Consider the following 22545-nt stretch of genomic DNA (forward strand, 5'->3'; position numbering starts at 1 on the left):
GATATTAACATCTTATTCAACATCTAATAGACTCAATGATATTAACATCTTATTTAACATCTAATAGAATCAATGATATTAACATCTTATTCAACATATAATAGACTCAATGATATTAACATCTTATTCAACATCTAATAGACTCAATGATATTAACATCTTATTCAATATCTAATAGACTCAATGGTATTCTATAATACGTTTTATTATATGTAGTTCAATTCACGTCTGTTTGTCTTCTCTGAATGTATCTTGAGAAATATATTTTAAAATATTTTTAATTGTGAAAATTCTTTAATATTTATGAACAATTGTTGGACTTGTTAAAAATAACTATCATGAGATAGCGCGAATTAAACAATGTGTTAAAAATATCTAAAAGAGACTGTGTGCATAATGGTAAAGGACCCTCAAATTGTAGAGTGACGTGCGCGATTCACAGCAGTAACCTTTAAACCTTAAACTGATTCACAACAGTATCCTTTAAACCTTTAACTGATTCACAACAGTATCCTTTAAACCTTTAACTGATTCACAACAGTATCCTTTAAACCTTTAACTGATTCACAACAGTATCCTTTAAACCTTTAACTGATTCAGGACTTTGATTTTTTTCTTAAATTATTATATTATAAAGATTTATTCACACACAAAGATATACATACATATATAAATGGTGTAGTTTAAATTTTTTTAAATATTTTGAATACAAAAGAAGTTTTACACAAGAAAAAAAAATATGCAAAAATTTGCACAAATAGGCGGCATTGATCATTACTCATTATATAACATATTTATCATTTCAGTTATCAATTGTTCATAAACTCTTCAATATATTTTACTAAACTGTTTATAAACTATTTAGTGTAATTTACCAAACTGTTTACAAACTCAAAAGTACATTTAGCGAAACTGTTTATAAACTCTTCGATATATTTTACTAAACTGTTTAGAAACTCTTCAATATATTTAACTAAACTCTTTATAAACTCTTTAGTGTATTTTACTATACTGTTTATAAACTCTTCAGTATATTTTCCTATACTGTTTATAAACTTTTCAATATATTTAACTAAACTCTTTATAAACTCTTCAATATATTCTACTAAACTCTTTATAAACTCTTTAGTGTATTTTACTATACTGTTTATAAACTCTTCAATATATTTAACTAAACTGTTTATAAACTCTTCAGTATATTTTACTATACTGTTTATAAACTCTTTAATATATTTTACTAAACTGTTTATAAACTCTTTAATACATTTAACTACACTGCTTATAAACTCTTCAATATATTTAACTAAACTGTTCATAAACTCTTCAGTATATTTTACTATACTGTTTATAAACTCTTCAGTATATTTTACTATACTGTTTATAAACTCTTCAGTATATTTTACCAAACTTTTTATAAACTCTTCAGTATATTTTACTAAACTGTTTATAAACTCTTATTGTAAACTCTTCAGTATATTTTACCAAACTGTTTTATCAGATTCTAGTGTTTACGATGACAAGACTAGAGAGATTAGAAATCATCTAAAAAATCTCCTAACAATTTCTCCTCCCCCCCTCATGTCTTTCTATCTTTCTAACTATCTAACTATCTATTTCTCTATCTATCTAAAAAGCATGAAAAGGCCTAGTATCAACCCTGTAAGTCTAGTAGGTTAAAAAGGTTTTGTATTGTATATAAGAGCTCTACAATCTACAATCTACATGTTGCCCTGTGTACAGGAGAAACCACCACAAAAGGGGAGGGAGGGGGGGGGGGAATGCTTTTCTTGAAAATTTTATATAAAATTCAACTAAATTTAGAATTAAGAAAAAAGATTTAAAAAAAGTAAACAAATATGTGTTGCCCATGTTTATCCCTGTTGTTTAAAGCCTACATATACTCATATTTGGGTCTGGAGAAATAGAGTCCAAACTTAGCAGTTTATACAGGGTCTAGGATAGACCTGGACAGTGACAAGTAAACAGGAAAAATATGCTAACAATACTTTTACTTCTTTTTCTTAAAACAGGTGATTTTTATACGTTTCTTCTTAAAGGGACTGTGCTGGGAATTTGTTGTGACCCTCTTTTTAAAGAGGGCTATGCCTGATTCACTACAGTACCCTCTAGACCATTATCTAATCATTAATGTATAAGATATAGTCATTTTCTAGCTTGGAGCTTTAATTCTCATAATTTTCTCTCAGTCTTTCAGCAGCAAGAAATCTGGAATTTCTTCTCAGAAACCGGGATTGAAAATTATCAATTAGTAGAAAGTAGTAAAAAGATAACTCCACCGTTGCTCATATGGCACCATTACACATCGGACATTCATAAGAAAGTTTCATTAGAATGGGATATTAACTAATATAATCTGTATGCATACCGTACATGCAGCTTTCTCTAGCTGATTAAAAGTCGGCAAGATACTTGAAATGAATCCAAGTTTGCAGTGCTCTATAACAGTTCCTTTACCTTCTATATTGTTTATACTTTTAAATTCACATTGCTTTCTTTAATCTAATTTTTTTACTTAATTACTTATTTGTTTTCTGTAATTTCTACAAAACACCCTTCGCTAAGTTCTGGATATTTTAAAAGTCAAATTTGACGGAACTTGAAGCCGTAGGAACCTACAGTGTTAAGCGGTTATATAAAAACAATGAAGACGACTTTCCATTTTAATTTTGATTAATATCAATCTGTTAAACAGTATGGATACACATAAACATAGAAGTCAAGAAAAGCTGTCAATTAATTTCTCCTCTTTGATTACTTGTAAATTTGTCGTTCGAAAAAAGGCTTGTTAACAATGAAAAATTAAATAAAAAGTCGTCTTCATTGTATTGATATAGTCGTTGTAGGGTCATTTCATAGAAAGGCATTTCATAGTTGGAAATTTCATAGATATGAAAATCATAGATAAGAAATTTCATTGACAGGACATTTCATAGAATAAAAGAAATTTAGAGATAGGACATTTTATAGCTAGGACTTTCCATAGACAGGACATTTCATTGAGAGGCAATTTCATATACACAAAAACAAATTTTTTAATTCAATTTAATGCTTTGGGTATGTAAAAATGTGTCAAAATTTTAGAAAATGTGATCAGAGCTGAATACTTTAGAATGGTGGATATCGAGATTAATGCTTAATCCACTCTTTTTCTTAATCTCGAGATTAAATAATGCTTGTTCTCCTCTCATTTTTAATCTCCAGATTAACTATCCGATCAGGGTTAAGGATATCCCATTCAAAAGTTTTCAGCTCTGAGCTGATTACTTTAGAATGGTGGATATCGAGATTAATGCTTGATTCTCTTTTTTTCTTAATCTCGAGACTAACATAATCTTGTACTTGTATCCTGAAAAGTGTATAAAATTTAACCAATCAGAGTCGTGTATGTGAAGCCGATAAATTTGAAATTTTGCGCGTCATTTTAGATTATATGTAGAAACGGGAGAGACTCTCTAATTTAAAAAAACCGGTTTTTGATTTTTATTTACTATATCCAAGAAAGAACGGTTTAAGAAGAAAATCAGAAGTGTGTCCATTAGATACTCAGATTAAGTAATCGGGATTAAGGATATCTCATTCTAAAGTTTTTAGCTCTGTTTGACTAACAAGAAATCAACAATATAATATCAGGGGCGTACGAGAGCATTTGTGTAAGGGGGGGGCACATTTTGACCTCGTACGCCCCTGTTTAATATGTTATCAGTTAAAGCAAAAATATGAATAAATATGTGAAGTGTAAAAATCAGAGAGATTGTAGAAAGAATAGGGTATGATTTATTAGATGAGATTCATTGGAAGAAAAATATAAATTTATCTATGAAAAATATTCTCTGTCTTTGAAATATCCTATTTCTGAATTGTTTTGTCTATGAAATGTCCTATCTATGAAATGTCTTTCTATGAAATGACCAAACGCCATATAATCACCACTGTATGCTCGTGTATTATTTCCTCAAATTCCTGAAAAGTTAATCACCCAGTTTTAAAATGGTTTAAATAGAATTCCTATATTATTATTTTGTCATTAATTAACCCAAGATACGATTATATAACAGAAAAAATTAGGAATTAGCAAGTTCTTAATTTCTTTTCAAAACGTACGTTTGGTTCACGTTTAAATAACGTAGATTTATTCATTATATATCAAGACATTAAAAAAAAACGTATGAAAAGCGTGATAGTGATTTGTGAATGTGTTTGTCTAGACAATGTTGTTGTTAACAGGACATCCATCTAGTTCTTTAATTGTTAAAAAATCATTCCACGAGCCAAGCTTTCATATACAGGGTGTCCTACGAATCATGACAGTAGCAAGCTACGACTTAAGGTTGTTTTTAATTTTGATATAATTTTATGTATTTATTTGTCAACCTTATTTTAGAAATAAAATTATAAATAATCACAAAATACCCCTGGTCCTGACATTTCCAAAATTTGGTCTACCTTTTTTGTGCTTTCAATATCAACCGAAATATGAAAAATTTCGTTAAGATTTCGACAATTTTGTTTTTTTAACAAAATTGAAATCTTTACGAAATTCTTGATATCTCCAGTAATATGTACAGCACAGAAAAAGTTAGATAAAATGTTGGAAATGCCAGGACTAGGAGAATGTTGGTTTCAGATTCAAGAATCAGACATGTTAAAGTAGGTTGTCTGTCTAAAGTCGCCTTGTTACTGTTATGTTTCGTGAGACACCCTGTATTCTATTTCTAACAAGTGTTTAGAGGTTCGCCAAGTTTTATTAAATTAAACATTTTATCTGAAATATTCTTAAATCTTAACATTTTTTCTCGATTAAAATCATGAAATTTTCAAATTAATAAATTAATCATTATAATTGATCTCAATAAATACTTATTTTCCCCATGACGTTACTAAACACTAAATTTTGAAATAAAGAATTTAAAACGTGTCGAACTTTAAAAAAATGCAAATTTAAATTTTACAAATCAATTTGATTGAAAGAAAATGTCTCTTTTTCCCGATTTTTGCTGCACATACATGCACAAAAATACTAAATCTATTAGAATTGACCAAAAACGGATTATATCATAAAAATTCTCAGCAAAAAAGCCATAATAGCTAAACTGAAGAAACAAGTTTTTAATATTGTGTTCAAACAATATGTTCAAAATTAGATATTTTGTTTAGTACTCGGAGATGAAAGGCTGGTGGAAGGTACAGTCAAGGTTAGTAAAATATTATTTTAAAGTTTTCAGAAGATTATCAAACTTTTCATTCCAATCTAGACAAAAGACAAATTTGTGCCAAATTACTGGCACGATATTGAGACCTCGCAGTTTCTTTAGTTTATAAAAGGTTTTAAAGATTTAAAAGGATAATGAAGGTTTAAAAAAAATTATTAACTTTCTAAAAGGTTACAAACGTATAAAAAGATTATAAAGGTTTTAAAAAATTCTAAAGGTTGAAAACGAATTTAAAGGTTTAAAAATATTATAAAGGTTTAAAACGATTATTAAGGTTTAAAACGATCATAAAGGTTTAAAAATATTAAGAAGGTTTAAAACGATTATTAAGGTTTAAAACGATCATAAAGGTTTAGAAATATTAAGAAGGTTTAAAACGATTATTAAGGTTTAAAAAAAATATAGAGGTCTAAAGAGATTTTTAAGGTTTAAAACGATTATAAAGGTTTAGAAAGAGTATCAAGGTTCAAAAAGAGTATAAAGGTTTAAAAAGGTTCTAAAGGTTAAAAAAAAATTATGAGGATTCAAAAAAATAGTACGGTTTAACAGGATTATTAACGATACCAGGCACGATATGAGACCATTGGAGTTAAAAACGAGTTTTATCATTTGCATAGGATGCATAGATGCATAGATGCATATACTTGTATAAGAAATATATTCAAGTTTATATACGGCTGCATAGGATAGATGCATAGACTTGTATAAGAAATATATACAAGTTTATATACGGCTGCATAGGATGCATAGGATGCATAGATGCATAGACTTATATAAGAAATATATACAAGTTTATATACAAAACGGACATAATTCTAAAATGCTAGTTAATGTGGCTAAAATAAAGGTGTAATAGGTACACATGTTAATCAGACATCCTATAACAATACAAATGCATAAAAACACAAAGATAGTTTTTAACTATTTTAATTTTGATTTTATTCCCCTTGAGTTTTTTAAACACGTTTTAGGGCTATTAGAAGCCAAAATAGACAAAACATCATTTTCCAAAAGCTGGAAAATATGTCACTTTCCATAATCTTTCTTTTTTCAGACAGAGGCCATTTACTGACCGTTATGAATCTATGAATGAAGAACCTTGATTTTATCATAAGTACAAAGATAAATTATCCAATTCCTGCTATTTACTTTACATTAGGGCTGGGTGTGATCCTTTTTTTAAAAAATTGTTTGTTCCTCTTTCTAGAACCAGGGCCTCCCGCCAGATCGTTCGTTACCCGTTCGTTATTAATCCAATTGTTCCCTTCCTGTTCTGTTCTTTGTGTTCTTGATCGAGAACGATTTCGAGAACGGTCCCAAGGAACGGGTTGGAAAAGGTTTAGGGGGGGGGGAGGGGCTGAATGGGGGGAAGTTGGGTGAAGGGACACGGTCATTGGCCAACCCCACCAAACCGACAGAATTTACTATTATACAAAGAACATTTCCACACCATTCTTTTAAACCAATTACTGTTTGTTCCACATTCGTTCTTTAATAGATCGTTCTAATATAATAAAAATGCAAATTCTATGTGTCTTTTTTCTATCAGAGCAATAGCATCGTTCTTGATAATTTTGTTCGTTCACATGAGAACGACGCCCAGTGTCCGAATTTAAAGAATTTGAGCCGCGTCTCTAACCTGCCAAAAACCGGTTTAAATTGAGCGCTGGCTTAAATCTTGAAACATTGAATACAATTTGAAGTGGACCGAACCGTATTTGAGCCCGCGGAGCGTCTCAAATTTAAGTCGGCACTCAAATTCTTTAAGTTCGGCCTCAACTCTACTGTACATATTCTAGATAAATGTGAGGAATGCTAGATCTCTGATGAATGATCCTTTGCTCCATCTAGCGACAGAAAATCAAATTGTTCTTAAACAACTAGATGGAACTTATAAGTGAGTATGGACAAAAGAGGTGTTAGGTACTTTCCTAAATGGAACTTATAAGTGAGTATGGACAAAAGAGGTGTTAGGTACTTTCCTAAATGGAACTTATAAGTGAGTATGGACAAAAGAGGTGTTAGGTACTTTCCTAAATGCATTTCTCCAAGCGGCAACTTCCCAAGAGTATTTTCCCAAATGGCAACGTGAGCAATTGTCACTTGGAAAGTCACCTTAGGAAAATGCCTTTGGAAATTACCTATAAGCCTCGCTTTTATACTTTTTGAATTTCACATATGAGGTTTTATGGTCGTTTTCCTTGGACTTTTCTATACTGATCAAGTTCATCACTAACTTTTCCCAACTAAACACTTTCTTTTCTAACTTAATCTTAGTCTCACAGTTCTCTGTTAACCCGTCATTATTAGGTCGGACAGTTACGAGATTTGAATTAATTTATCAGTATTACTATTTACTAAATTAACTTTCTGTATCTCTTGAGTTTCCAACTGTCCGTTGTTGGAACTCTACAGGGAAAATGCAAGGAGGGAAAATGCGAGGCTATCTTGGCCACTGCAGTCTTTATGTCCGTCACCTTTCTCTCCACCTCTCTTATTCTCCCCCTTCCTTCGTAACCTCCTGGATTCTTATTTTTTCTTTACAATCTCGTGCCAAATTTCCTTTCTTGTCACAATAAAAGCATAGCCGAGGATTACCTGAGTTCTTTTGGTTAAGTCAGTTATAAAATACAAGTCTTAGAGAAGTAAATCTGATTATTATTATTATTATTACTATTAATAACAATCAACCTACAGACAAAGTACAACGACCTGTAGGTTGAAGTACAATGAAAACAGAGTTGAGCTCCTCCACTTGCCCTGGTCTATATGGGATCTAGTAGTTCAGTCCTCTGGCCTAAATTTTAAAGATTCAGTGTGTATGCCACACGTGGATTTAACGGTTCTGTCAATATTTCAGAAAACTGTGACTTTCGATCACAATTTGACCCCTTTTACATAATTTTATAGCCTTTTATCATAAATATGTTTTTGTTGGCATATACATTTTATTCAATATATTCAGTTATAAAATACAAGTCTTAGAGAAGATAATCTGATTAAAGGTGAAAATCTAGAAATTAATCTCGGTGGCATTATTCACAATATTAAAAACAGAATTAGAAAATGATGTATCTTTTACATGTAAGAAAATTTAAATATTTTCTAACCTTGGTTTTCCTAACAGCATCTTTTAGTTTCTCTAAAGCCTGTATATTGGAGCATATGCTTGTATCCACAGCCTTAGTTTGTTAGTATAATATCTCCTAGGATCTTCTCCTCTTGTTTGTTTTCTGGCATCGTATTCCAGTTTCCTGTCTTCTTCATCTTATTCTTCAATAATTCCGTTAAGAATTCTGGCAATCTATACATATCAAACGCTATCCCTTCTCCAGTCTGCTGCAATAGTACTATCTCTTGTCCCGTTCTACAACCTAGCAACATCTTCTTTATTCCTTCTCCAGTCTGCTGCAATAGTACTATCTCTTCTCCAGTCTGCTGCAATAGTACTATCTCTTCTCCAGTCTGCTGCAATAGTACTATCTCTTCTCCAGTCTGNCTCCCCCCTCCTTCCCCCCCCCTTCCCCTAAGTACAACAAAGTTGCGCCTTCTTACACAATTATTATTTAGAATGGCGTACAGGCACGGGGACGGATTCAGGGCAGAAATCCGTGGGGCAGCTGGGGGAGTAAAGGTAAAGTTTTAAGAATATTTTAAATGTAGTTTTTTTTTTAAAATCAGTTTTCTTTTTATCTTCATAACCATTTCTGTGTTTGTTGGATTTTTTAAAGTCTAGATTTTTTATCTCATAAAATAAAAGGTTATTAGAAGAAGGAGATAAAATCGTCTGATTTAAAAATTAAAAAAATTATAATTCCCCTTTTTTCTATTAAAAATTTACCAATAAAAAGCAAAAAGCGATAATATTTCACGAAAATGATAATCATAAGTAATTTACTTCGTGGAACACTGAGAAGGTGGTTCAAAGTTACTTTTAAAAAATAAAATTTTAACTAATTTTTTCTGAAGTATTAAAGAAATTTAAAAAGTTTTCATTTGCAACTTAAAATTTACAATTTTGTTTTGCCAAATAAGAATAATTGTTTGTGATTTACAATTAACATGTTTTTACCACTTTTTTAGTCAATATAAAAATAATCGTATATACAATTGATTACACTTAAAAGGCATTTACAATTTACAAATTATTTACATGTATACAATAAAACCTTTTATAATCTACAAATTTACAAAGAGTAAATTGAATTTACATGTTGTCAGGAAATTGAGGCCTTGCCATAAATTCTGATTTTCTGATAATGTCTATATCTTTGTAACCTGATGTGGTAGATCTTTTATATCCCAAACTATAAATTCTATTGGATCAAATAATATAAACTTTGAAATAGCAATGGTTTACAACATCAGGTATAGTAAAGATTTAGGGATTAGAAAAATGTAAATTTTCGGCAAAGATTCAATTTCATTACAATTTCTTTTTAATCTTCCTGACAGAAACAATCTTAAGAACTAACGAGGGTCAACCCAGACCGACATAGATTTTCAATAAGTATGGAACTAACATCTACTTTATTTACTCAACAAAGGTTTAGTCCATCACCATCAACAACGAATTTAAAATGAAAAGGGCTCATATTGTGCCTGGTACAAATTTTTGTTTGTTTTACTATTGTAAAACTTAGGCATTAATTTATTGAGAAAATAGTACATTTTAAACACGTCAGAGGAATCAATTGAATGAAACTATCTGGCGTGTTTTCCCATTGAAATGATTAAATTAAAAAAAAAATGTTTAAAAATGTGAAATATTATGTATTCTTGTTTATAGCAGTACATATTATTTTCATCAATCTTTGAATTTCTTGGCATTAACCAATTTAAATAGTTTTATTTTCAATACTTTAAAAACAATACAAATTTGTTGAATAGGCTTTTCGAAAAGAATTTTTTTAGGAAGAATTTTACGCATTTATTTTAAATTTGATGAAAGAAATCTGATTTTTATCACGTAAAAGACATCTGTTAAAAGTTTTATACGTTTTTGTCTGTTCAAAGCCCTCGTACGTAATTATTTCTCTCATTAAAGGGACTGTGTGTTTTCAAACACAACTCCAAAGCTGTCAAGGCCTTGAACAATAATCAATAAGAATATTTAACTTCTATAGAACTAAAAACTAAAAACAATTGCTTTATATTTATAAAATCTACATTTCAATAGATACGTGCAGTATTAAAAAGTATAAGTTAGTAAGGTAGAATCAAAAGCCAAGGTGTTGCGACACTTTAAAGTGCGACTTAGTCCTAAAAAATGTTCATACAGTGAAACCCTTAATAAAGAATACATCGGAAGAATATATCAAATGTCGTCTTGACAATTCTTCAATGAGTTTTATAATATATTTACGCGTAAATTTCAGTATTTGCGAAAATAAATAAATAGCCATGAATATGCGGGAACAGTTTTAAAGAATTCCATATAATCATCTATTAAAAAACTAAATATCTGCAACATTCCATTATCAGAAAGTGGAGAATACGACGTTTGATGAATTCTTTCGATGTATTCGTTATTAAGGGTTTCACTGTAGCAAGTTAAAATTATCAATTTCCTTCCAGGTCTCTGCTTCATAATTTCTTGATTTATAACTAAGATGATTCTGTTATTTTTTAAGGTCACTTGAAATTACGTCGAGACCTTTAAAGGGAGAGACCGGCTAGACATGGTAGCTGAGCTAAAAGTGCAGTATTGTAGAGATATAATTTATGATTCATTTAATACCAATTAGACATTTTTACGGTTTAACAACTTTAAAATAAGAGCGTAAATCCGCTTGCAATATTTCACCTGTTGTTTCAGTCTGTAATTGTAAACAGAGCCAAGTAAATAGAAGAAATGTTTTTTTACAATTCTTAAATAACATGGACAAAACGTTGAACAAATTCTATTCTACAAACTAGTCACTGGTCAAATATAATGTCTTCAGGGTTTTTAGACTTAATCTAAAATAACAAGTATATGATGTTGTTTTATGATGGTATAGTAACATATTCACGTTGAGTTGAAAATATTTCATGTAGGGCCTAAAAATAAGATCAAGTTTTCAAATCTTGCCTGAATCCACTGTTTAATCATGAGCATTTTTCTTTAATCAGTCACAACAAAAGAAATTGAGTTTTTGCCACAAAATCAAATCTTCTGATCCCAATATCTTTGCAACCTGATGGTGCAAACCTTTGATATTTCAAACTTAGATCATTTTAGCTATAAGTATTAATAGTTTGAAATATCTAAGATCTACGACATTGGATTGCAAAGATATACATATTAGAAAATCAGAGTTTGTAGCAAACACTCAACTCCTTTACAAATTAATAGTATATTTTGTCGAGTCTTTTGCTACAAATAATACTAAAACAAAAGCTCTTTTAAGCTTCGTTTACCTTAACTAGAGAAGAAAACACTTGAGTGGCCGAATTTAAAGAATTTGAGCGACGGTTTAAATTTAAGCCGCGGTTTAAATAATATGGTTGGTTCCTCTTAAAATTGCATCAAATGTTTCAAGATTTAAACCGGCGCTTAATTTAAACCGGGTTTTGGCGGATTTAAACCGCGGCTCAAATTCTTTAAATTCCATCTCAGTAACTGTTAAACTCTCGGATTTGAGTAAGATACAACAGATTTTTGAAGATTTAAATCTGCAGAAATACACAAAACACATGGAATTTCACGTTATGAGTCTTCTGAGTCTTATGAGTGTTCTGTCCTGCAGTTTGGGAAAAGGAAGGTTGAAATAAATTATGTATTGAGATTCTTTACAGTTAAAGATATTTAAAACATGTATTTGTCAAATTTTGTTGTGTGTAAAGAAAAATGCTTAAGATTACATATTGGATTCAGGCAAGATTTGAAAACTTGATTTTCTTTTTAGGCCCTACATGAAATATCTTAAACTCAACGTGAATCTGTCTCTGTACCATCATAGATTAACAACATATACTTATTTTAGATCAAGTTCAAAAATCCTAAAGACCTTATATTAGACTAGTGTAGTTGCATGTACGTAAACAAACAGGTTGAGAACAATAATGAACTTATATCATTGAAAATAAGTTATTATAATTTATTTTAAAACCTCGCTGGTTTATGCAAGTTCTTTCATCAAGGGTAGCTTGTTTTGAAGAAATATGCGAATAAAATTTTAGAAACAGCAAAGGTATTGATGATAATGAATATTCGATTCTACGGTTCTACTATGGCTTTCATCGAATTTTATTTTCAAGAAATATGTTCCTAATTAGCAAATTGGTCTGTAATATAATTTTGTAAAACAATAGGCAGGCATCGGTGATTAACAGACTAATAGTCTGGTTGGTTAATTGGCTAATTGGTTCGTTGGTTAGGTTGGTTCGTTGGTTAGGTCGGTTCATTGGTTAGGTTGGTTCATTGGTTAATTGGTTTGTTGGTTAGGTTGGTTCGTTGGTTAGGTCGGTTCGTTGGTTAGGTTGGTTCGTTGGTTAGGTCGGTTCGTTGGTTAGGTTGGTTCATTGGTTAGGTCGGTTCGTTGGTTAGGTTGGTTCATTGGTTAATTGGTTCGTTGGTTAGGTTGGTTAGGTCGGTTCGTTGGTTAGGTTGGTTCGTTGGTTAGGTCGGTTCGGTGGTTAGGTTGGTTCGTTCGTTAGGTCGATTCGTTGGTTAGTCAATATCATTAAATAGATGTATTTCAAACCTATAAAATAAAATAATAAAATGCAGGTATATTGAACATAAATGACAATATTTTAGTGTAGTTAAATGTTTGATAAAAAAGCTTACTAGTTTTTCGTGTTTCATGGATTGAAAAGAAGTGGTTAAGTGTTTGAGGGTTTGGTGGTGTAGTTTAAAACATTTATAAATACTTCTGAAAATATATACCCGATTGTTTAAGTGGAGTTTACTATGGATTGCAAAGTTATTTATGTATTTGATCTTTCACTTAGTAAAACTTTTCACTGGTTATTGTTTCGTTTGTCGGAGAGTATACAGATGAAGTTGGACGGAGACTTGCTTTGGATTGGATATTGTCTCCGAGAGGGTTTTGGTAAAGACGACTTACGGGGGGGGGGAGAAGATGTATTAATATCAACAAATTTGTTTTACAGGTTTGGCCGGGTTATTAAATGATTGTGAAAAACGTTTCTTCTGCTGACTGAAATATTCAAAACGCCTTTTCACTCTTATTTAAAAAATGTACACCGTAAAAATGTCTAATTGGTATCAAATGAATCCTAAAGTTTTTCGCTACAAAACTGCACTTCCAGCTCAACTACCATGTCAAGACGGTCTCTCTCTTTAAAGAGCGAATGAAAAATTTGAATATTTATGTTTTATGTTTCCCACGGCTAGTCTTGTACGTATCCCCACAGACTTAAAGTTTTAACCCAAATCTGGAGTATGATTGTATTTTTAAGCAAATTTAAAATTTAAAACTAAAAACTTAAAATTTAAAATTTAAATTGTTCAGGGAGTGTATTCAAGCCAGGGAGAGCAGGGAGAGGATGTTTTAAATCCGTATATTAGGAATACATCAGAAACATTCAAAATATTATTTTATTTATACAGGGGGACCCAGAAAGGATGAGACTTCAAAACCTTTTACGTTCTGTTTCCTTATATTCACGATTCCCTGCAATTGTAAACTTGTTTGTTTCTTTGCCAAATCTATCAAAATTAAAAAGTTTATTGTGGGATCGTCACATTTTTAGAGTTTCCGGTCGTCTTTACTGTCTCAAAAACATTACGATTAAAATGTCGGAGTTTGTTTAGCTCATGAATTTGTAAAAAAAGAAACTAATGCAAAGCTACAGGAAACCATGAAGCAATATTGAACTGAACTGGGAACTTTTGTGCTGGATACTCATTATCCCGGTCGTTTGATCTCGATTTTTCACTCTGGGAACTTTTAATTTTAGTTATTCCTTCATTTTAGTTATCCTTTCAGGATAACATTACACGGCGGGATATCGAATAAAGATTATATTAATCTGCAGATTAACCAAAGAATGAGATCAAGCATTGATCTCGATATCCACAATAAAACAGTTCACATTCCGTGTAATCACTTCTTAAAGTGTCAACCTTTGCGGTATTCCTTAATCAATATATTTCAAGCTATTGTTTACATTATTTATTATTACATTCTAGAGTCAAAACGATATCTTCTCAAAAAGTGGTTGAATTGTTAATGGTATGATAAACATTTTGTTTTTCACTTTAAAAAAGTAAAAGGCCAATTAAAACTATGTGATCAAATCCTTTACATATTTGTGTAAATCACACGGTTTTTAACATATTTGAAGTTGAAGATTTAACGCGGAATCCCTTGACTAGGGCAACCTCGTACTCCATTTTTCTCCATTTCAAAAGAATCATGCAAAATTTCAAACCAAAATAAAATGAACCTTAGTTTATTGTGACAAAGTACAAATTTGATTGTATCTGACCGATGTCCTGTTAAGTGATGAGGTAAGATTTAGACTTTAGTAACTTCGTTGTAAACACAAATTTATTGCACTTCACGGTGGACTATGGGTCAATTTGAATTTGAACCAGACAGAGTCTGCGTACTGGTTTCATCTTTGATGGCGCGGCCAAAATTTGTACAGTACCCGGCCTATCATACGCCTATTTAGCTTAGATTAGTGTGACTTATACTTACACCCTTATCCACGTCTCTTTATTTTGATGATTACGGAGACATTGCAGAGGGGGCTTTTTAAGTATACCTATAAAATATATCAGCTAAGGGACTGAAGAAAGAACTTTCTTTCTATTTACCAGTATATTATGTCACATTCACAGTTCTCGGAGAAAATTGAGTGCCGGAATATTCTAGATTATATTTGTAGGAGCGTACAATTTACTTTTGAGTTCACGGTACTTCAATTTGAGCTGGGAAAATAAGGATATGTCCGCCATTAAACGGTGGAAGGTGCCATTGGGATTCGTACATGCCACTCTATAAATGAAAAGGCACATGAAGTACGTACGTTTACTTTAAAAGTTCCAAGTTCTCATTAATAGTATATTCCATGTGGGGAATCCTATTAATTTCATGTTTATACAACCTCATTCAGTTTATTATACAGTAGTTGGCGTTTATAACAATACAATGAAGACGGAATTATACAGTAGTTGGCGTTTATATCGATACAATGAAGACGGAATTATGCAGTAGTTGGCGTTTATAACAATACAATGAAGACGGAATTATACAGTAGTTGGCGTTTATAACAATACAATGAAGACGGAATTATACAGTAGTTGGCGTTTATAACAATACAATGAAGACGTATTTTCTATTAAATTTTTGATTTCTAACAAGCTTTACACAAGCAAACAAAGAGAAGCTGTTAACTGACAGCTTCTCTTTGTTTTCATGTTTCTGTGAATCCATGGCTATTTGAAAGCTTTTCAGAGCAAAAATTAAAATCAAAAGTTTATACAGTCTGAATTTGTACTGTACCGGTTGCTCTAGCTGATTAAAAGTTGGCCCGGTACTTGAAATGACCCTAAGTTTACAGTTTATTGATATTTACGACGACTGAATTTTATGTATTTAAGACCGGGTTTAGGCGATTAATGAAATTTGTTCGTTAATTATGTTCATATTGTTTGTTTTTGGAACTTTTTTCCTAATAAAGCCAGATACCCTTTAGGGAATTGAAAACACTTAATGATTGGATTTTAATACACGCTTTATTTTGTAATATTTGTAAATAATTTAAAACTACTTGATGAATGACACCATGTAGTTCCTGAAAAATATGGTTCGTTTTGAAATATTTCGTTCGTTCACAAAAACGATGTCCATCTCTATATAAGTTATTGATTGATCGTATTTAGAGTGGATATAGATTGATTGATTGTATCTAGAGTGGATATAGATTGATTGATTATATCTAGAGTGGATATAGATTGATTGATTATATCTAGAGTGGATATAGATTGATTGTTTATATCTAGAGTGGATATAGATTGACGAACTTAAGTTCTCTTGGGCTCAACCTACCTGCCCTTCCCTACTCTCTGCAGCCTAAAGCCGGTCAGCGCAAATTCCCTAAGGTAAATCTAAGAAAACAAAATCTAATATAACAGTGAGACATTTCCTGAGTGAGACGCATTAGAATTTTCCTCGAGGGGGTTAGTGCATTGGATGTACCGTCCCGTTTTGCCTGGTATAATCTGTATGTGTACTTTACAGCACGCTCTAGCTGGTTAGATGCCGGCCCGTTTATTGAAAAAAACCCGAACTTATCAGTGAGATCTTTAAGTTAAAATGTACAGAAATATATAGACCCTAAAACTGAAATTATACTTTAAATATCCGGCATCGCACTTCCTGTGAGTAATCAAAGATGAGTCAGTCTAAGTGAAAGTGAGTTTGGAAACCCAGCTTTTTCTGATTTGGTAAAATTTCGATTTTTAAACCTAGGTTAAAACATATCCGTGGCAAATCTGATAAGGGGTTCATAAGTTATGATGGGACATCCAAGCTGACAGACAAAGAGCTAGATAGTACTTCTTTGTATCTTGTTTTAACAATATATTACGTTTCATAGTTATTCCAATGCACCGCAATAAGATTTGCAATGTTGAAGGACGGTGTTAGATATCAATTATAAAAGTCGAGATATATTCTAGCTGTACTTATTCTATAATCTATTCATTATATATATTGTAGTAATCACTGTTTGTTTGTATATTGTTGGGATGTCCGATCCTAGCTCATGAATCCTTTGAATTTGCCTAAAAGTTAGTTTGAGGAACTCGGCAGCTTCACGGAAAAATCTTTTACTTGGTTTAAGAATTCTAATAGAAACTGTTTAGTTTCGAGACAAATCTTGCATCGTTGCCTAGAGATTTAAACTTCCTCCTTATTTGCCAGTTATCATTTTTAAATCAAACTGAGCACAATATCTGGGTCCTTTTGAGTTCTCAGATTAAAATTTGAGGCAAATCAGCCAAAGGGTTCATTAGTTTTGAACGAACATAGAAACAAACAAATAATATAGATTAATTTTTATATATCTATATATCTACAAGCCAACTATAGACGGATATAAGAGAGTAAATTCTAAATGTCTGTTTGTTTGTCTGTCCGTTAAAATTAAGGAACCTTTTGACTGGACTGGTTTAAAAAGTCTAAATTGAGTGGATTGACTTTTATTGGGAAAGTACTTGAGTCTTTGCCTGCACACAATCTGATTTTCATGTTCCTTAATCTTTCCAACCTGGTGGTGTAAGCCTTTGATATTTCAAACTTACATTATTTATAATAGTAAATTTGTTTCACATTTATATTTTTTTTTCCAATTTGATATCTGTACATTTAAGGTTTAGATTGCAGGATGAAAAATTAGTTATAAGTGACCTATTCCATTATAAATGTGACAAACCATTCAAAATAAGTGCTGAGGTTGGAAACATGCAAAAAACATTTTTATAAATATATTTTTATCATTTTTATTTTAAAATAACGCAGTTTTCGGCTAATTCTAAATACCCAAATTGCGCCTCTGTTTTTTCCTAAAGGGTCACTTGACACGTTGAACAAGTTTTTTTTCTTGAAACATTAAGATTTCTTCTTGAAACATCAAGATTTCTTCTTGAAACATTAAGATTTCTTCTTGAAACATCAAGATTTTTCTTCTTGAAACATTGAGATTTCTTCTTGAAACATCAAGATTTCTTCTTGAAACATCAAGATTTCTTCTTGAAACATCAAGATTTCTTCTTGAAACATTAAGTTTTCTTCTTGAAACATCAAGTTTTCTTCTTGAAACATTAAGTTTTCTTCTTGAAACATTAAGTTTTCTTCTTGAAACATTAAGTTTTCTTCTTGAAACATTAAGTTTTCTTCTTGAAACATTGAGATTTCTTCTTGAAACATCAAGATTTCTTCTTAAAACATCAAGATTTCTTCTTGAAACATCAGGATTTCTTCTTGATACATCAAGATGTCTTCTTGAAACATCAAGATTTCTTCTTGAAACATCAAGATTCTTCTTGAAACATTAAGTTTTCTTCTTGAAACATTGAGATTTCTTCTTGAAACATCAAGATCTCTTCTTGAAACATCAAGATTTCTTCTTAAAACATCAAGATTTCTTCTTGAAACATCAAGATTTCTTCTTGCAACATCAAGTTTCTTCTTGAAACGTTTTCTTCTTGAAACATTGAGATTTCTTCTTGAAACATCAAGATTTCTTCTTGAAACATCAAGTTGTCATCTTTGACATGAAGATACATTCAGATTTCTTCATGATACATCAAATTTTCTTCCAGAAACATCAAGTGTTCTTCTTGAAACATCAATTTGTTTTTTGAAACATCAAGTTGTCTTCTTTGACATCATGATACATAAAGTTGAAACATCAAGATTTCTTATTCTTCTTGATCAAAACATAAAGTTCTTGAAACATAAAGTTCTTGAATCATAAAGTTCTTAAAACATAAAGTTCTTGAATCATAAAGTTCTTAAAACATAAAGTTCTTAAAACATAAAGTTTTTGAAATATAAAGTTCTTGAAACATAAAATTATTAAAACATAAAGTTCTTGAAACATAAAATTCTGGAAACATAAAGTTCTTGAAACATAAAATTCTGGAAACATAAAGTTCTTGAAACATAAAGTTCTTGAAATATATAGTTATTCAAACATAAAGTTTTCTTCTTGAAACATCAAGTTTCTTCTAAGAAGTCAAAATTCTTAATAGTTAAAATTTTATATTTTTTCTTGCAGGAGGAAGAGGAGATACAGAAGAAGGAGAAGGTTGAGGAGAAGATGGAGGAGAAAGAGGAGGTTGAGGAGAAGATGGAGGAGAAAGAGGAGGTTGAGGAGAAGGAGGAGAAGTTGAAGGAGAAGGAGGAGGAAGAGAAGGAGGACACAAAGGAGAAAGAAGAGGAGAAGAAAGAGTTAAATATGGGACAAAACGTGAGACCTAATCATCAAAACCGATTTGAGGTATTTTCTTTAGAACGCATAAAAGATTTTTTTATCTTTGCTTTTAGTTTCTACAAAATAGCTAAAATATTGCTTGCACATTGGGAGTGGAGTCAAATACTAACGAATGTTTAAAGTGCTTATTTAGACTTTAAGGAAAACATTTTTCTCCAAAAATTATGTTAGGTTGACATCTTAAGGTTTATATCCACGAAATAGTTTTAGAGTTTTTTTTTGTATGGGAAATATTAAAACATCCCCGACAGTGAAAACCAGAAAACTGTAGAGTATGATATTAAAGTAAAAATTAAGTGTATTTAATGTTGGTACAAAGCAAATAGTTATACTAGAACTTTTTGAATCAATTATTAAGAGAAATGTGTCTGTATACACTGCAAAATTTCTGTATATTGGTTTATTCAAAGTTATTAGTTGGCCTTTTCTTTGTTCCAGAGTTTTCTGGTTCTCACTATACCTGCGGTTCTTTCTGTACCAAGTCCTTTTGTATTGTTTATATTTAGCAAGTTCTACTTTTTCCTTTCGGCCGTCTACATGAGGATATTTCGGCGATAGTGGTTGAACCAGCCGTTTACAAGGATGGATACTTACTCAGGTAAAAGGCAAACATAGGGCGAATACCTTCTCTGATGTAGGTTTAACATAGGAAGGATATCTATAGCTAAAGGTTTGTAGAAAGGACAGATACCTTCTCTAATATAGGTTAAACGGATGGATATCTATATGTAAAGGTTATAGATAGGACGGATACCTTCTCTGGTATAGGTTAACATAGGATGGATATTTTCAGGTAAAGATTAAAAATAGGAAGGATACCTTTTCTAGTATAAGTTTAACATAGGACAGATACCATTTTAGCATAGGCTAAACATAGAAGAGATACCCTCTCTGGTATACGTTAAACATAGGACAGTTACCTTCTCTGGTAAAGGTTAAGGATAAGACACCTTCTTAGGTATAGGTTAAAAATAGGACGGATAACTTCTCTAGTAAAGGTTAAGCATAGGACGGATACCTTTTCATATAAAGATTAAACATAGGACGGATAACTTCTGAGGTATATGTTAAGTATAGGACGGTTAACTTCTAAGGTATAGGTTAAAAATAGAACGGATACCTTCTCTGGTATAGGTTAAACATGGGACGGATACCTTCTCTGGTTTAGTTTCAACATAGGACGGATGCCTTCTCTGGTATAGGTTAAACATAGGACAGATACCTTCTCTGGTATAGGATAACATAGGACGGATACCATTTTAGTATAGGCTAAACCTAGGAGAGATACCCTCTCTGGTATACGTTAAACAAAGGACGGTTACCTTCTTAGGTTTAGGTTATTCTCTGGTATAGGATAAACATAGGACGGATACCTTCTCTGGTATAGGATAAACATAGGACGGATACCTTCACTAGTATAGGATAAACCCAGGACGGATACCTTCTCTGGTATAGGTTAAACATAGGACGGATACCTTCTGAGGTATAGGTTAAACATAGGACGGATACTTTCTCTGGTATAAGTTAAGTATAGGACGGATACCTTCTCAGGTATAGGTCAAACTAGGACGGAAATCATATCTGGCATAGGTTAAACATAGGACGGTTACCTTCTCTGGTATAGGTTTACCATAGGGCGGATACCTCCTCAGGTAAAGGTAAAACATAGGAAGGATATCTTCTGAGGTATAGGTTAAAAAAAGAAGGGTTACCTTCTCAAGTATAGGTTAAGCAAATGACGGATACCTTCTCAGGTATAGGTTAAACATAGGACGGTTACCTTCTTATGTATAGGTTAAGCATAGGACGGATAACTTCTCTGGTATAGTTTAAACTGAGGACAGATACCTTCTCTAGTATAGGTTAAGCATAGAACGGATACCATTTTAGTATAGGCTAAACATAGAAGAGATACCCTCTCTGGTTTAGGTTAAACATAGGACGGTTACCTTATCTGGTAAAGGTTAAGCATAGATACCTTCTCAGGTATAGGTTAAAAATAGGACGAATAACTTCTCTAGTTTAGGTTAAACATAGGACGGATACCTTCTCATATAAAGGTTAAACATAGGACGGATATCTTCTCTAGTATTTGTTAAACATAGGACGATTACTTTCTTAGGAAAAGGTCAAACATAAGACGGATAACTTGTGAGGTATAGGTTAAGCATAGGATGGATAACTTCTCAGGAATAGGTTATGCAAAGGACGGATACCTTCTGAGTTATAGGTTATATAAAGTACGGTTACTTTCTCTGGTATATGTTAAAATAGGACGGTTACCTTCTCTGGTATAGGATAAACATAGGACGGATACCTTCTATTGTATAGGTTAAACATAGAACAGATATCTTTTTAGGGTAATGTTAAACAAAGAACGGATCAAAATAAAATTGCCAGCTGATTTTTTAATTTGATAAATATTCTAGGAATACTCAGTATGACAGATTTCCGCAGGAATGGGAGGAGAAGGTAAATCAACGTTAACTTGTAAAAAATATTCGTCAGATGTAAGTTTTAGTAAAAAACAAAACATATGATTACTCGCATCAAACTTTAATTTTATATTTCTCATAATTTTGCACCTTGATATCGTAGACTTTTAATATTTAAAACTTAAAGACTGGTCGACTTAAAAGTGTCAAAATGCTTGCATCTAGATTTTTTTTTAAAGGAGAAATTGACAAAATATAGATCTATTTTGAGAGAGCTCAAAATCTTTGGATTACTGTGTGCTAGATAATTTAAGTATTACAAGTTTGAAATTTCACAGGTGTTGCAAAGATATAGGGATAAGAAAATTATAGCTTTTTGGGTGTGTTCAGTACCTTTAAAGAAAGAAAAAAAACTTATATTCTGAAATTAAATTTTCTAATCCTTACATCTTTACAATCAAGTCCCGTAGACGGTTAGAGAAGCTCTGTATAAATAGAGAATAAAAAAAATGTCGAGAAAGAAATATAAAAAAGTATATTTTTATCAGAAATGTAAGAAAATACATATTTTTAAAGAAAAATCAGAGAAAATTTAACAAATGTATTGAAAGTAATATATAAGATTTGAGAATTATAAATTGGATCCCTAGGGAGGTGTTTATGGAGCTCTGGCCCCTGGAATCCCGGGATCTCAGGAAAATATCTAGAACAAATAATTCCTTGTCTAAAAGGCTGAGGGGTCTAAGCTAGGAACTTTTGAATAGTGGATATCGGGATTAATGCTTGATCTCCTTTTTTCTTAATCTCCATATTAAATAATGCTTGTTCACCTCTTGTTATTAATCTCTAGATTCATTAACCAATCGGGATTAAGGATATCCCATTCTTAAGTTCCCAGTTCTGAATCTATATGTAACCCG

At 31.5% G+C, this 22545-nt stretch overlaps 1 protein-coding gene across 1 annotated transcript; it reads left to right on the forward strand.

Moving 5' to 3' along the window:
* The first annotated feature begins 1940 nt into the window (after positions 1-1940).
* Positions 1941-22360, forward strand: LOC111704695 (101 kDa malaria antigen). Its single transcript, XM_023477008.1, has 11 exons — positions 1941-2030; positions 5176-5213; positions 7031-7128; positions 8802-8865; positions 13694-13749; positions 14688-14694; positions 16195-16293; positions 18975-19196; positions 19697-19788; positions 21620-21662; positions 22276-22360. The coding sequence occupies exons 1-11, from the start codon at positions 1994-1996 to the stop codon at positions 22330-22332; spliced, it is 813 nt and encodes a 270-aa protein (XP_023332776.1). The 5' UTR covers positions 1941-1993; the 3' UTR covers positions 22333-22360.
* The last annotated feature ends 185 nt before the right edge of the window (positions 22361-22545 follow it).

The sequence above is a fragment of the Eurytemora carolleeae genome, unplaced genomic scaffold, assembly GCF_000591075.1.
Source record: "Eurytemora carolleeae unplaced genomic scaffold, Eaff_2.0 scaffold627, whole genome shotgun sequence".
NCBI classification, from domain to species: domain Eukaryota; kingdom Metazoa; phylum Arthropoda; class Copepoda; order Calanoida; family Temoridae; genus Eurytemora; species Eurytemora carolleeae.